This window comes from Amphibalanus amphitrite, unplaced genomic scaffold (genome assembly GCF_019059575.1).
Source record: "Amphibalanus amphitrite isolate SeventyFive unplaced genomic scaffold, NRLGWU_Aamphi_draft 000895F_arrow, whole genome shotgun sequence".
Lineage (NCBI taxonomy): Eukaryota > Metazoa > Arthropoda > Thecostraca > Balanomorpha > Balanidae > Amphibalanus > Amphibalanus amphitrite.
Window position 1 is genome coordinate 117,955 of NW_024882389.1, and position 15,649 is coordinate 133,603.

The 15,649-nt window shown below is 51.4% G+C and overlaps 2 protein-coding genes across 5 annotated transcripts in view; one reads left to right on the plus strand and one right to left on the minus strand.

The window, feature by feature from the left end:
- Positions 1–400: 400 nt before the first annotated feature.
- On the minus strand, positions 401–6,941 carry LOC122367764 (splicing factor ESS-2 homolog). Of its 4 annotated transcripts, XM_043341142.1 has the most exons (3): positions 6,845–6,858; positions 2,969–3,041; positions 401–2,739 (listed from the first exon to the last, which is right to left on the minus strand). In XM_043341142.1, the coding sequence occupies exon 3, from the start codon at positions 2,706–2,708 to the stop codon at positions 1,026–1,028; it is 1,683 nt and encodes a 560-aa protein (XP_043197077.1). In that variant the 5' UTR covers positions 2,709–2,739; positions 2,969–3,041; positions 6,845–6,858; the 3' UTR covers positions 401–1,025. The 4 variants fall into 4 exon arrangements, with proteins under 4 accessions (XP_043197077.1, XP_043197076.1, XP_043197079.1 ...); XM_043341141.1 differs by lacking the exon at positions 2,969–3,041 and having other exon boundaries at positions 6,856–6,941; XM_043341144.1 differs by lacking the exons at positions 2,969–3,041; positions 6,845–6,858 and adding an exon at positions 6,305–6,410.
- Positions 6,942–13,164: 6,223 nt separating this feature from the next.
- Positions 13,165–15,649, plus strand: part of LOC122367766 (midnolin homolog) — a 53,995-nt gene continuing 51,510 nt past the window's right edge. Inside the window, exon 1 of the mRNA XM_043341147.1 lies at positions 13,165–13,602. Coding sequence (XP_043197082.1) covers positions 13,196–13,602 — 407 coding nt within the window. The 5' untranslated portion in view covers positions 13,165–13,195. The remainder of the gene's footprint in view (positions 13,603–15,649) is intronic.

Sequence of the window (15,649 nt, forward strand, 5' to 3'; positions counted from 1 at the left end):
AAAAGCGGGCCGACGCGCCCCACAGACAAGGACGGTCCCCTGTGAGCGGGGAGGGGAGGGGTAGGCTCAGTAGCGGCAGGCTGGGAGACCCCAGACGGCAGCGCGAAATCCGAGCCCTGTTGACGAGACCGAGCGGAACGAGGGGGAGGGGAAGGGAGGGGTACGCGGGTTGGTGGCGATATAACACGGTCGCTTCAACACGTTCCCACGAGTCAATTCATACTAGTCAAGCAGAATCTCAGCATTCATGGCTGCGTACATTGAAGCATCGAATTCCTACAAAAGAATATTGCTTGCTAAATGAGTCGAACAAACATGTCATTTTCCGATTCCAGCAGACCGTCCCGGACCGTGCATCGTGATTGCGGTCTCAATCTCGTTAAAGATAGCTAAGAAACAGTCCGAAGGCTGGGTACTTTTCGAATGTATTCCATTCGATCAACCGGTGAAGAAGTAATGCAATACAGTGTTGCTTACGTGGATGATCGACAATTAAACGGAAACACGCTACGCACTAAACACTGGGTATTCTCAGACCAGCCTTAGTTGGACCTCATTCATAGGGATCGACCATGTGTTCCGTGATGTTAGCACAGATTAACAGATGGGCATATCCAAATGATATGATACACCACATACATACAATACAAAAACTCTCAATGCGTCATCACATTTCACAAGTGTTTCAGGAAACCATCGATTCCTGGAACCGGAGGATAGAATGCAGTCACAACGCTACAAGAGCGCCACCTACACAAGGTTTCGGTTCGACCCTCACGCAGATGACGCTCTATGTCCTACTCGTACCAGTTGGTGCTCCTGCCTTGAACGGCGTCGCTGAACTCACAATCGACAAAACAGACGAGCGGCTTTCCACTAGATCACAACCACCAGCTCTCAAACCACCTACCATATGACTTCTAAAACCGGCGCCATTGAAAGATCTTGCACAAAGTTCTCACAGACCTTCCCATTCAGCACAGTACATAACACGGCACAGCAGTGCACCCCAGTGACTCACGTCCTCATGAGGTGAAGAAGTCGGCTGCCCGGGGCCGGGTCGGCAGCTGCAGCAGGTTGTCTGTGATGCTCGCCTTCCCTGACAGGCCGGTCGGTGTGGAGGCGGGGGTGAGTCGCACGCCGGCCGGGGTCGGGGTGGCCGGGGTAGACCTCGCCGCCCGCCGCGCCGGGCTGGGCGTGTAGGACGCCCGCAGCGCCTTGTCCGTGGTCCGGCCGACTTTGGCCAGCCTGCGCGCCGCCGGCGACATGCCAGCCAGCCTGTCCGAGAGCGCCGGCGACACAGCCTGCGCCTGCCGCCGAGCCGTCTCCAGCGCGCGCGCCTTTTTGTCGCGATGGCGCGAGGAGGCACGCTCCGCCAGCTCGTGCGCCAGCTTTTCCCGTTTAGACGCCTCGAGGATTCGGAAGGAGGGCGTGGCGGGCGCGGAGGCCGCCGCCGGAGTGTCTCCACCGTCCAGTCGGAACGGCGTGCCGTCGATCTGACCCCAGGTCATCAGAGGCGACTGGTCCACACCGGGGGCGGGTGACGGGGTCCGCACGAGACCTCGCCGAGTCGGCTCCACGTGCTCACGACCGTCCACGTCGATTTTGCCGCCCTTCCGCCGAGACTGGGTCTGCGCCACACGATTGAGCACCTCGCGCTGCTGTCCTTCATTGAAAGGAGTCACCTGGAAGCGCGTGTTCTCTGTCAGAATCTCCTGCCCGTGTTTGGCCCGTTCGATCTTCTCCGCCGCGGTGAGCGCCAGGCCGCGCGGCACGTACATGAGGTCGTTCTCGGACGTGTATTTCCAGGTAGCGACCTGTCCGGGCCGCTGGCCGCCTCCGGCCTGCTCCTCCACCGAGGGCAGCTCCAGCTCCAGCAGCTTCTCCTGTCGGTCGTTGTGCGCCGCCTCGGCCTCGTAAAACCACGGGTGGCGCACCCGGTGCCGCCGCCGCGCCTCCGACATCATGTCGCTGAAACTCTCGTCATCCTCACTGGTGTGCGTGGCCAGGTACTGGTTCAGCGACAGCGGCTTGGCCGGGTCGTCCTCCAGGCCGGCCTCTGACGCCGCTGAGCTGCCCGGCGTGTCGCCCGGCCGCGGCGTGTCGAAGTGACTGGGCGTGCCGACTGGGTCCGTGGACCAAGAGGCGGCCGTGTCGGGCCGGCGCGGCACCTCGGAGCCGTACCGCTGGCGCAGCTCGTGCAGACGCACCGTGTCGCCGCTCTGCGCCGCCGACAGGTAGTCATTCTGCGCGCGCAAACGGCGCATGTCCGGGAAGAAGTCCCGCTCCACGATACCCTCCAGCTCACGGATAAAGTTATCCTCGTCCAGGACTGTCTTTCTGAAGCGTTTTCGTTTGGGCGCCGCTGCCAGAGGTCGTTTGAACGTGTCCAGAGCGGCTGCAGCCGGCGGAGCGGGTCGTTTCTGCGCTGCTGTGTCCGGTGACGGACTGGCAGCAGCGGAGGTGGGTTCGGCTGGCAGGGAGGTGTCTGAAGTGGGTTCGGCCGCCCGGACGTCCTCCTTTGGACTGCCCACCATGGTCTCAGCACCACCAGTTGGCAGGTCGGCAGACGGAGAGCCCTGCAGCTCCGGCGAGGAGGGTCTGACCCCGGCGGTGACAGGGTCAGTGTGAGGCACCTCTGCAGCTGGTGGAGGCTGATCTGGTGTGGTGGCCGCAGCATCCACCACAGGCTCCTCAGGGCTGCTCATCTTCAGCTTTGGGCTGCTTCAGTCCAGCACACTGAAAACAGACAAAAATGTTAGGGTTAGTCAAGTGGGAGGCATGCCTCAAACATTTTTTCATTCTCTGCAACAACTGCTAAGCTAGAAAAACAGCACATCTTATCTGATTAGATTAAAGGAAGCAAATGAAACAGGGCACAATCACAATTTTGCATTGTGAATACCAATCTTTTCATGTTGTAATGTTCTATTTCTTCTACCGGGAGTTCCTAAATAAACAGTCGTACCGTAAAATGGGGCGACTTTGGACAGTTTTGAGACTTATCAGTGAATATCTTGAAAACTACTGTAGATAGAAATCTGAAACATGGACTATTTTGTGGGCTGAGTCTGGCCTTATCCATCCATGGTGTCAACAAAAAATTAGGTATAGCCATTTCCCTATTAAAAAAAAAAAAAAAATGTCGGGTGTTCAAAGTCACCATGCCATGGGGTGACTTTGAACAGTCTGTGTTTTTCATCATTTATCTCATTAGGTGTGCAATTCCTCGTGCCGGTTGGGGTGGCTTTGAACACCCTGATGCTTTTTAAAAAAGAGGCCAAAAACAATTTATGCCTGCAAAAGTCCTCCTGGGGGTAGTAGTCAAAACAAGGCGAGCTCATCAAGCAAAAAACACAACTTCTTGTAGCAGCCTCTGCTGATGAATCAAACACCATATTCACAGAAATTAGCACACAGACAGTGAGTAAAAAGAAGCATCTTTCATGGCAAACACCTTACTTACTCACCTTAACACTTGCATAGGCACTGCAGTGGAGCAACACTCACAGGATATGAAATCACTCGATTCAACTCAACTCAAGTGTAATGCATGCACTCGACTAGGTCTGTGCATGAAATACACCTGAGAACACCTGAGTACAGAGTATCCTTGGACACAGTTAACACTTGACACCCGACTTAACACCTTAATACTAACACTTAACACTAGGTACACCTGCTAGCGTCAGAAAGTCAGTCATGAGTTTACCCCAGCATCAGTTTGTATGGTGAGAGCTCCTCACTCCTGAAGTGGAGCCTGCCCCTCCTGTCCATGTCAGGCTGGGTTAGCTTGCACACCAGCTGGTCGATCTCTGTTACACCCTGTTACAATGTAACAGGGTGTTACAATGTTACACCCTGTTACGATCACTGTTACAATGTATGCAGTGTATTTTGGTAGGGCTACTTTGAACAACAAGTCTTTTGAACAACAAGTCAGGCATGCATGTCACCGGGGCTACATTGAACACGTTCAAAGTCACCCCAGCGAAATTCCAAAAATGTCATGCTTTTACAAATCCCTTCACAGCATTTGCCATGCTCAAGCAAGCTAAAAAATTATGATGGGGCAATGTAGGCCAACCATCGAGGATGGCAAAAATATGTCATTCCATTCCATAACCATAATGACTAGTCCATGCCATATCGAAGTTTACGGGCATATCTCAAAAAGCTAAAAACATTGATTTAGTTTTTGATTTTTTACTCCTATGTACTAAGGTACATATCTTCCAATATGTCATGTACATTTTCAAAAATGTGCATTCTTATCTGTAAAAAAATATTGCTGCATATATAATTCACATTTTTAAGATATTTGTGATTCCCTCTAAGAAGTGAACGGCGTTCAAAGTCACCCGGAAGTTCAAAGCCACCCCAGTTTACGGTATTTAAAAGCTGTATATTATCAGCATGGAAGGCATGACAAAAACGAATCACTTTCTAACATACACAATAGTCGATGCCATTTGACGTGATACCATCTTCTTTTTGCTATCTTTTCATTTGCGGCCACAGAGGACGTGTTCCAGATGAGCCCCCTCTCGCTCCACACACAGCTCTGCGCGTCGCCGAGCGGACTCCACCGCAGCCCGGCAGATCTCCGGCCGCACTCGGCGCACCGCGGACGACACGGCCCTCTTGAGGTCATCTGTGGTTCTGGGGTTGCTTTTGTAGACCTGTGACTTCAGGTGACCCCAGAGAAAGAAGTCAAGTGGGGTCAGATCCGGAGAGTGCGGGGGCCAGGACCGCACCTCTCTGCGGGAGATAACCCGCGAACCGAATCGGTTCCGCAGCCATTCTCGAGTCGCAACGGCCGTGTGCGCCGAGGCTCCGTCTTGTTGGAACCATTGTTGGTCCAACAGCTGCCTGTCTCCACCCAGCCGCCTGTTCAGCGCAGTCCAGAACTTGGCTAGGACTTGCCGATAGCGCTGAGCGTTGACGGTGACAGACTCCCCAGCGTCGTTCTCAAACCAGAAAGGCCCGATAATGCCACTGCTGCTCATTGCACACCAGGCTGTGCACTTCACACTGTGCAGAGGGGCTTCCGCGACCAAATCGGGTGGCTCCGTCGACCAGAATCGAAAATTCTGGGAGTTCACGCGGCCATCCATATGAAAATGGGCCTCGTCGCTGAACCAGATTCGGTGAATGAACTCATTGTCCTGCTCGCAATTTCTCAAAAACTAGCCGCTGTAAAGAAGCCGTGACTGTTTGTCGACTTTCGACAGTGCTTGGTGAACGGAGACCTTATACGGGAACAGCTGAACGTCGTTTCTGGCCAAACGGTGAGCAGTGGTTTTGCTACAGCCCAGTTCCTGGCCCAGCCGTCTGAGTGACTTTTGTGGGCTCCTCTGGAGAGCTTCTCGTGCCTTTTGGGCGTTTAGAGGCGTCCTCTTGGTTCTTTTTCGGCCACATTTACCCTTTTTTACGTTCTCCACACTACCTCTTGCCAAAAACTTCTCAACTATACTTAAAATGACGGTTCTTGATGGCACTTGGGTCCTTTTTACGTGTCGGCGTAGCTTACGTTGTGTTGCAACGATTGACTTTGTCTCAAAATAGAAATGTACTATTTTTGTTTTTATGTCTGTACTATACGGCTGCATGATAGAAAGTGATTGATTTTGGTATGAAATAAAATGGCATTGCACGTGCTATCATCACGTGCAATTTGATTGTTGTGATTTTGTTAGTTGACGCCACTAGAGGCAAAAATAATTAGACTGTTTATTTAGGAACTCCCGGTATATCAGTGGATATAGAAGAAAAAACACTACAAAGCTGAGATAAATCAGTAAATCATAGAAATAAATTGTACATAATATCATGAATCACCTTCTCAATTAAAAAAAAATATTGATTGCTGACAATTTAGCTGTGCACAGGCTAAGGCGGGGAATTCTTGTGAGAATGAGGTACACCATCATGAGTCAGATTTAATTTCCATCTCCAGTCTCCAATATCACTTCACAAATACCATTTAAGCTCCTGCAAATGCTCACAGTACACTGCAGTGGCATCACACTGGTCCAGGTTGCTGGACATGCACAGGAAACATGCAGTTGCAACACAACACCTAGTACCTACTGTATTGCCTGCCTTGAACAGGTCAGAGCATTGTTCAAGCAATAGTTTGAGCAGGAGTGCCAAAATCCAGACAATCAAGCTCTTACGGCCCACTTTTTACTTTTCTGCTGTTTCAGAACCACTTTCTACTGTTGCGCTGGTTGCTGATATTAATAACATTCCTAAGCAGTCTAAACCTGTCCAATACACTTAATTGCTTTCTCTCACCTACCAAATGCTTTCCTAACTGGCACTTTCTTGCCCCGTGTTTGATGTCTCCTGGACGACAAAGATTCTATGTCGTCCGCCCTATCACGTTCCATAACCGCATCCGAGCCCCCACTGACCTTGAATGGGATTGGCCAGACGGCATAGAATATTTGTCGTCCGAGAGACATCGAACGCGGGGTTGATAATGGTAAAAAAACATTTGATTGACCAGGGCCCTGTTCGCTCGATGTTTTTATATCAGCATGCTGTCGGTTTTCCCCATATAAGGAAGTTATTGCTGGCGCTTCTTGGCCTCTCATTAGTCTAATGAATAGACCACTTGAATTCGACCAATGATGAGCCAAGAAGTAGCACTCAGCATGCTCGCAGCCTGCTGAGCTGATAAATAAACGGGAGGCGAACAGAGCTCAGGAATCAGGATCCCAATCCTGCATGCAATGGACTCAATCCCAGCAAACAAATACACCATTTGATCAAAAGTGAAGTCCTACAAGGAATGATATTGGTTGAGACTAAAACATTCTTAATCCCAATATATAACCTCTAACTTACCCCAAACACCCAAACTAATCCGATTTTTTTTTTACAAAAAAATACGTTTTGCGTGTTGAAGATATTTGCGCATCATACGCCGCAACATTAAGGTTGCTTGAAAAGGTAAAATATTATTTGAAGAAGGGCTGAAAACAAATGACGTATTTATTGACGTATTGTTTTTGTACATTAATTTTTTGCACGAATATATATGATACAACCTAAAAATGCACCAAAATTTCTTCTCCTCACATTTATGGTGGAACGTTATTGCATATAAAAAGCATACCAAAATAAAAATTATAATTGCTCACACATGACCAAGGCGACCTTGAAATTCAATCAACTCACCTAGTCAACTCACCTAGTAGGTTTCCCGCCTCAGCCATATGAGTTGGACAGGTATTGGATGGAGGTGAAAGGGAAACCCATTTCGGATAGAGACACGCCGGCTCGATGCATAAATATATGTCATTTGTTTCAAGTTGTTTGTGAGCCGGAGGTGTGCGTCTGCAATACAGATGTGCTGTCGTATTCACAGTGTTCAAAAGTTGGACGAGACAAGTAGCGCCAAACGCGCAGCGCCAAAACGCGCAGCGCCAAAACGCGCAATCAAGACAAGCCAAAAAGCAACGACGAAAATGTGTGTAGCGTAATGGGACATAACGGTGGTTATTGTGGGAAAATTAGGAATGTGGAGGATTAGTGTCGGGAACCGTGGTGCATCTTACCTCCACTTCTCTTGGCGAAGTGGAGGCGCCTCCCACGGCAGACAAGGGCTAAGGTTGGCATATGCAAAGGAAGCAGAAGGTTGAGATATTTGACTAAGGAATGAACTCGAATAACCTGTCTTCTAACGCCGCAGCCAGCGATGTCTTGAACTGCTCAATGGTTTCGGAACAGACTGTAGAGGCGGGCAGGGAGTTCCAATCGCGGACAATTCTTGCACTGAAAAAGCGGGCTCTTGCGTCAATCTGCCACCTCCTGCACTGGACCTTGAACATGTGACCTCGCGTTCTAGAAGGGGGATCAATTATCCACAAGTCAGCAGGATTGATAGTACATTTGCCATGGAAAATCTTCCAGCATTTAATAAGGTCAGCCCTGAGCAGTCTCCCTTTAACAGAGTACAAGTTAAGCTCGCGCAATCGAGTTCCGTAGTTGGCATTCTCGAGTCCAAGCACCTGGCGGGTCCAAAGTCTTTGGACGCTCTCAAGTCTCTTCAAGTCCTGGTGGTACTCTGTGTTCCATACCGGTGACGCATACTCCAGTATTGGGCGAATGTGCGACTTAAAAACTTCTGTCATGAAGTCACCCGAACGACAAACCGTAGACTTTAGGAGGCTCTGGGCGAGGCCGCCGGCTTTCCTGGTTACATTACGAGCATGCTCATGGAACTTGAGACTGTCGTCCACGGTAACACCAAGATCAGTCTGCGAATGGAGCGTCACAATCTTTTTACCATCAAGTGTGTATGTAGGCGGGGACATATCGTGAAAACGGCGTTGGAACCTGAGACAAAAACATTTTTTGAGGTTCATAGTTAGACCCCATGACCTGGCTGTGTCGTGCAGTGTGTTGATATTTCGCTGAAGCGCGTTTTGGTCTGTTTGATACGAGCTACCTTTACCGAGTTGCATATAGATTTTCAGGTCGTCAGCGAATAGCTTACACTTACACGAGAGATGTGTGGCGATGTGATTGATGTAAATAAGAAATAAAATTGGCCCCAGGACTGATCCCTGGGGGACTCCACTTAGGACTTCCCTTGGTTGGCTGGAAACATCTTTTACTGATACAGTCATGGAGCGGCCTACGAGAAATTGGTGTATCCAGCCTAGTACTTGGCCTTCTACACCGATACACTTCAGTTTATCAAGCAAGATCGAATGACAGACCACATCAAAGGCCTTGGAAAAGTCAAATAAAATGAGGTCCACCGCTGAGCCTTCGTCTAACCAGGAAGATACATCGTTGTATGTCAGGAGGAGCTGGTCATCTGTCGATCTCCCGGGTCGAAAACCAAATTGCTCATTGGTTAGAATGTTGTTATCAGTGAGGAAAACGTAAAGGGCGCGGGAGATGAGTTTTTCTAAGCACTTACAAGGAACAGAGGTAAGGCTAATTGGTCTGTAATTCAGCGCATCATATCTCAAGCCCTTCTTAAAGATGGGGATGACTACGGATTTCTTCCATTGCGCTGGCAGAAGTCCCTCGTTCATGGACCGGCAGAAGATGACATGAAACGGGTAAGCGAGGAGAGATGCACACGACTTCAGTAGCATGGGGTGGATGTGATCTGGACCCATCGCAGAGTTACCATCCAGGTTGAGCAGTACCTGTTCCACATCTCGGGTGGTCAGGTCCAAGTGGCCAAGAGCTGCTCCGGATACCTGGTGTTCGGCAGGGTTGTTGGGAACCTCGCTGACATACACACCAGCAAATGAAGATGAAAAACACTCTGCCATTTCCGCTGGGTCATCTGTCAGGCCACCTGATGGAAGTCTCAGGGGACCCACTGACGAGCGAAACTTCTTCTTGTTGCGGATATACGCGTGGAAAAGCTTTGGATTTTCTTTCATCTTTGTAAGTAGCGACCTTTCGTACGCGACCTGTGAACGCAGTGCAAAGGTGCGGTACTCCTGATTAACTTCGAGAAAGTTGGTGAGCGATGTCCGGCAAATCGCAGACCTACGTCCGTGAGTGTGTCTATCTCGCTTGTACCTATCCCATGCCTGACTGCGTCTACGCTTAAGAGAGTTTGGGACACTTGTCTTCCAAGGCAGTCGGTTCTGCTCCCTACTCTTGTCAGCGGTGGGGACACACCGTTGGATGAGCGGGAGTATGATCTCTAAGAGTCTGTTGAAGGATTGCTCGGCATTGAGACATTCAAACTCTGACTCCCAGTCAACATCCCTGAGTTCAGAACAGATCGTATCGTAACTGCCCTTGTGCCAGACATAGTGAGGCTCGCCATGGGACTGATTCTGAACATCCAAGTCAAATACATATTCACAAAGAGTGCTGCAGTGATCACATCCTGGGGGAGGAGGGAGCACCACCACATTACCAACTCTGTCCGGTTCAGATGTTAGAATGAGATCTAAGATGTTGCCGGAGCGAGGAAACGTTGGCTCGGACACCCACTGGGCAAGACCGAGTGTGTCGAACATTGACAAAAAGACGGCATCAGTAGAAGAAACATTGGCTGTCACCTGACCCCCATCTGAGGACCAGTCAAGTGAGGGAAGATTAAAATCTCCCAATAAAATTGCTTCCTGATTAGCACAGTTATCTAGCAGAAACTCTGTCAAAGCTTCGTTCATCTCACTGGTGTTGGATGGGGGCCTATATACCACATATATGAATACATTGCAAGCAGCCAAACGAAAAGAGATAACATTTGGGTGTAAGAGGTTGAGAGTGTCATATGTAATGCTTGTTGATATGTAGGCACAAACTCCATGTTTGCAAAGGCTACCGCTATCATTTCGAACAAGATTGTAACCAGGCATCTGCACTGTTGAGTCTGCGATGGAGGGTGTGAGATGAGTTTCTGTGATCAGAAGGATGTCTGGCTTGTGGGGAATCACAATAATATCTTTAATCAGTTCCACCTTCGGGCAAATACCATTCACATTACATTGACATAGATTCAAACGGTGAGTTCGTGAAGGTGCTGGCTGAGAATATTTGCATGTTAGTTTCCCTGGTCCTCTTGAGGACCACCATCGCCAGCTGTGATGTGTTGTTTAGGGTGTGTGTCAATCAGAGGGGTTGGGGCGTTTGGACCTCCAGAAGTCACAGACTCTGGGTTCCCGGCCGGCCTCTGGACTGGGACTGGCGGCTCGGATCCGGGTGGTGGCGATACTGGTGGCATTGCTCTATTGTCACTCTCGGTCCGTTCGCGGCTCGGGTCCGGTCCGGGTGGTGGCGGTACTGGTGGCATTGCTCTATTGTCACTGCGGTCATTGACCCTGCTGTGGAAGATCCTTGCCTTTTCCTGTCTCTGCTGGAAGGTCAGGTCCCGGCGGATATAGACACTTCCAAAACGATCAGAGCCTTTGAGCTTCTTGGAACTATCCAGCACCCGCTTCCTCAGCTCATCGTCGACCACTTTGCCTCGAAACAAGTCAGATGCGGAAGCAATGCGGACAACCTCTGTGAGGTAAACCTTTTCCCCAATTAGGAACTGTGTCACAAGAGAAAATCTGGCAATGGCCTGATCTGCTGAATTGGCCTCCAGCCCTCGAATCACCAAGGAGCATCGCCTTTTCTTCCTCTCATCCAACTCTCTCAGCTCCTCACGAACAAGTTGGCGGTAAGCTTCAGTAGTAACTGGTGCAGAGGCTGGGACAACAGACTGGGATGCTGGGCCTGATCTGGTGGCAGCCGCATATGATCTCACCGGGCCCTGAGTTGGCGCCCCGTTGTCTGGCATGTTTGTGTGTGTTGTGGTGTGGTCAGTGTAAGATTCCTTGGGCCCTTTTGCACTTAGGGCCTTGACCTCGCTAGTGAGATCCTGAACGAGTGAACATATTCCCTTGATCTGCTGAAAGAGTTGGGCAACCAACTCCTTCAAGTGATTATCAGAGCCACTTGGAGATCTTGCACCATCAGGTGCCTTCTGGACCCTACATTTTGTGCAAACAAATTTGATACCACCACCGTTGTAGCGGGCAATGGCATCAAGCATATCCTGGGTAAGGCCTGAGCACATTTCGGAATTATGCACCCATCCCTCGCACTCATCGCAACCAATGGACTCGTCTCCAACATCCCTCATGCAAGAGATACACTTTTGCACCCCTGGTGGTTCATTAGCGTCAGGCATGTCATGCGGGCCAGTCTGTGACCTAGTCCTCTTACCCCGCTGAGTACCGCGCCCTCGAGTGCCCTCGAGAATCCAAAGTGGTTTGCACAAATTGCGCAATCCTTGATTGTGATCAATCTCGCCGCAAATGATAGCATTGCGGGCATTGCGGACGTTTATATACTTAGCTTCAAATTCAAATTCAGATTGCAGATGCATTGCGGGCACTGTTGCGGGATTTGAATGGTTGTTGTTTATAATCGCCCTAACCCACAACAACAACACCTTGTTTATAATCATTTCATAGTATATGTCCGTGTCCCGTGACTCCGTCGGTACCTTTTGTCTTTATGCTTATGCATTCCTATCAGTGAATGCTGCCTTCCTAGTTCCTGTGCATTTTATGTAGGTACATTGTACGTCCTATCGGCTATCACTCATGTAGAAAAATAGAAGGCCCAAGGAGAAGGCCTGGAAAGAAGCTCAAGCTGGCCGCCGATGCTCCTCCTAGTTTCAAGGCATTGGTTAAATTAAGGCTGCAGAGTGAAGCTTATAAGCAAGCTGCACGACAACGTGCGGTGATGCACCATAACCGTGGCATGGAACGGACCCAAGTTGTAGTGCACTGGCCGTCCATATTTTTTTTTTGACTATTGACTACGTTGACGTGCGTCTTGCACTGACGTGGAATGATAACTCTTATTTAGCACGTGTGCAACTGTCACGTCTCACGTGTGTTACCTGTGGCGCGCACCCAGATCGAGCTGCTGCTCCTGTCATTTAAGTCACAATTTTAGTCAAAGCTCAAGAGCAGTTTTCGGGCGAGAAGGGTCAGAGTACTCTGACCCTTCTCGGAACACGTGTTCCTACAGGAGTTGGATAAGTCCTTCAAACGGATGTACAATTGCAAATTCCGACGGCCTCTCACAAAACAAAAAGCGCTCCAGATCGTGCCGCTCAGGAGAGAACTTATTGGAATCACCTCTCTCTCTGCTCGTGTTTCGTACTCGCTCGAAGCTTGTCGGAACTTCTGACTGCGAGGCATTGCCCCTTGTTACCCCTGGCCGCGAGGACGGCTGTCGTTTTGGCCGTTTGTAGTTTCTATGCAAAATATCTTTACCGGAGCAGTGCGGCGTGCGTATTTCATGGTCTCCGGTGGACAATCTGGTGTGCAATGTGCATTGAAAATGGTTCCGAGTGTTGAATTTATGAGCTGCAATGTGGGCCGTCACAAAGTGTAATTTGCGCATAACACAGGTGATTCCCAAATCCCATTGATTCATGTCGGTACCATTTTTATTTTTTACCATGCAGTCCGCGCAGCCGCTCGATCTACACATCACAATTTCAGTTCAACGTGATAATCCGGGTCCGCATCTTCCCTTGGTGACTTTGCAGCGCCTATCGTGTTATGCAATGAAGGTTGCCTCAGCCACGGCCTACGAAGTCCCCGGTGGGCAGCTGGCGCCGTCTTCTAATCCCTTTCCTCCCCCGGCAGATTCGTCAAGGACCGCGCGGCCGACTGCTTCCGATCTCGGCCGACAGATGCCACTGGTGTCGGGTCCGTCAGCGCGCGGCCCCTTCCCACCGCGGCTCGGCTCGGCGGCTGGCAGCGGCGGCGGCCGGCGGGCGCAGTGCGGCGGCGGCGCTCGGAGAGGTGCGTCGCACGCCGCTCTCAGCTCTATCGGTGTCGGCGTGGCGCGCAGAGCCGACATGGCCGACGAGCCGGGTCTGTGCAGAGAGGAGGCGCCCGCGGCCGGCAGCGGCGGCGAGCCGGCCGTGTGCGCGTGCGGCCGGCCCACCGAGCGCATCTCGGTCACCGTCAAGCCGACCACCGGCGGACAGTTTGCTGTGTCGGCCGCCAGCGACGACTCGGTCGACTATCTCAAGCTGCTCGTCTCACAGAAGCTGAAGGTGCCCAAGGAGCGCATCTGTCTGCTCTACAGAAACAGGTAGGTGGACGTCTGGGATTGTAGGACGCTGATAAAAGGGTCAGATCTCTGTGTGTCCCTGTGACCTATTTGGGTGTCCAATCATGCACCCATGGGCCATGGGTACATGATTGGAGCCATGAGTCATGGCTCTATTGCTTCAATGATCCTTTCTCATCCCTACTTGTCTATGCTTCTCATTGGGTTGTATCGTTTTGATAAAAATAAAAGATAAAATTCGTCTTGTAATACAAATTGTCTACAAAACTCACTCCTCTCCTCTAAGTTTACTCTCCCCCCCCCTGAACACGTCAGACTTATCCCCATCCCTCGTGCCCAGCCCTCCGTTCCACCGCCTCTGTCCGTCCGTCGGCCGGCCGCGTGTGTTCCCATTCCCGGGACGGGGACCGGCCGGCCGGGCGCCGCCGCGCCGCCGCGCGTTTGACCGGCTTTCCCAGCCGCGCGTCACACTAAACGGACGCCCAGCTGGCCCGTCCCGAGAGGTGTACAGAGCTGAACAGCACGCGCCTTTGTCTGTGGGGATGTTCGTGGGGACACGCATGTAGGGAGAGAACGAGATGAAAATATTTGTGTTATATAATTTATTACGTTTATTGCAACGGTGATCTATGGTCTTCATGGATAGCAGTGGAAGTCTAGTTTGTCATGGCTTGCAGTTGTCAGTTGAAGGTTACGTAGGCTCCCATTGCCTTGGTGGATACAATAAATCGGAATGTATGCAGACCGTGAGAGAAAGAACGTGTTGACTCAGGACTCACGAAGGTGGTAGATCGGATAATACAATTTTTGTACTGCTTGAAGAAAAAAAAGCGCTGAGGTATCAAATTCAATGCAAGTTGCTCAGCTTCATGGTCAATGAATCGTATTTGTTGGCTCGTTACTGTATTGGTATAAGCGTTAGGTCTATCCGCTATCCTAAAGCCAACTGTTGAATAATCCTTTCTCCCGTAGCCCTTCCTTTGCCATGCATTATTTCCTTGCGTTATCTATTTTTGACAGCCACGTAAGCCGCTCAGATGTTTCCTAAGTCTGTGATATTTTTCGGCTTACATAGGTAGGTACTTAGAAACACACAACTTTTATTTTACACACAAACGGACGGACACGCACGCATACCGACGCGCTCACACGCAAACAGGCCCAGCAGACGTCGCATCCACCCCTCTGCTCATTGGTGACGAGTAGCGCCTCAGCATCGACGCCGCGCCAGCGAGCAATGGCACTTCGCCCACCAATGCTCTTGATCGATAGTCTCTTGCCCGGCGGGTTGGTTGGTATCGAGCACGACCCCCGTCTACGGTGCTGCCACCTACCCTGCCCTGCAGTCGGCAGGTGCCGGCGGGTCTGCCTGCTCCCCTCCCCTCCGGCTCTGCCCGGCGCTGGGGAGCGGCAACAGGTGCCTGCCGGCGGCCACCTGAGCCCTCCCTCCGGCCGCCGCGCCGGGCCGGGCTCCCCTCCGACCGGCCCGTATCCACGTGGGGAGCGAGCCGCCGAGCCGGCCGGCCGGGCGCGTTATCGGAGCGGCCGCCTCACCGACAGGGGACCGGCCGGGCCGGCCTGGCGCTGCAGCCCGCTCACACAAACATACAAACAGCACGGCGGTCGGGCGGGCGCGGCGCGCGCAGGTGCCGCTGACGCCACAAAGAACAGTCCCGTCCCGTCCCAGCCCCGGCCCGGATCGGCTGGCAGCTCTACGAGGCCCAGCCACGCCACCCTGCAGTCCAAACTGATGGCACGGCGCGAGCAGGTGCGTCACCGCCACCGCTACTGCCTCCGGGCCTTTGTTAGGGGCCCTCCTCGTGCTGCGCTCGGAACCAGGCTGCCAAGTGCGTTCATGTGAACATTATGGGCATTTCCTTCTGTCGCTTATGTCGTCTGTATTACATCCAACTATGCTCAACGTTCACTGGACATTGTTCAGCATTCGACGGTGAAAGTTTCATACACTTTCATGGAAGAATGCATGAGAGAATCACAATCCCATCACGCGGTGGCAGCTCGCCGCTACCCTCCGCGCTGTGGAGCCGTGCCACTGCTCTGAATAATT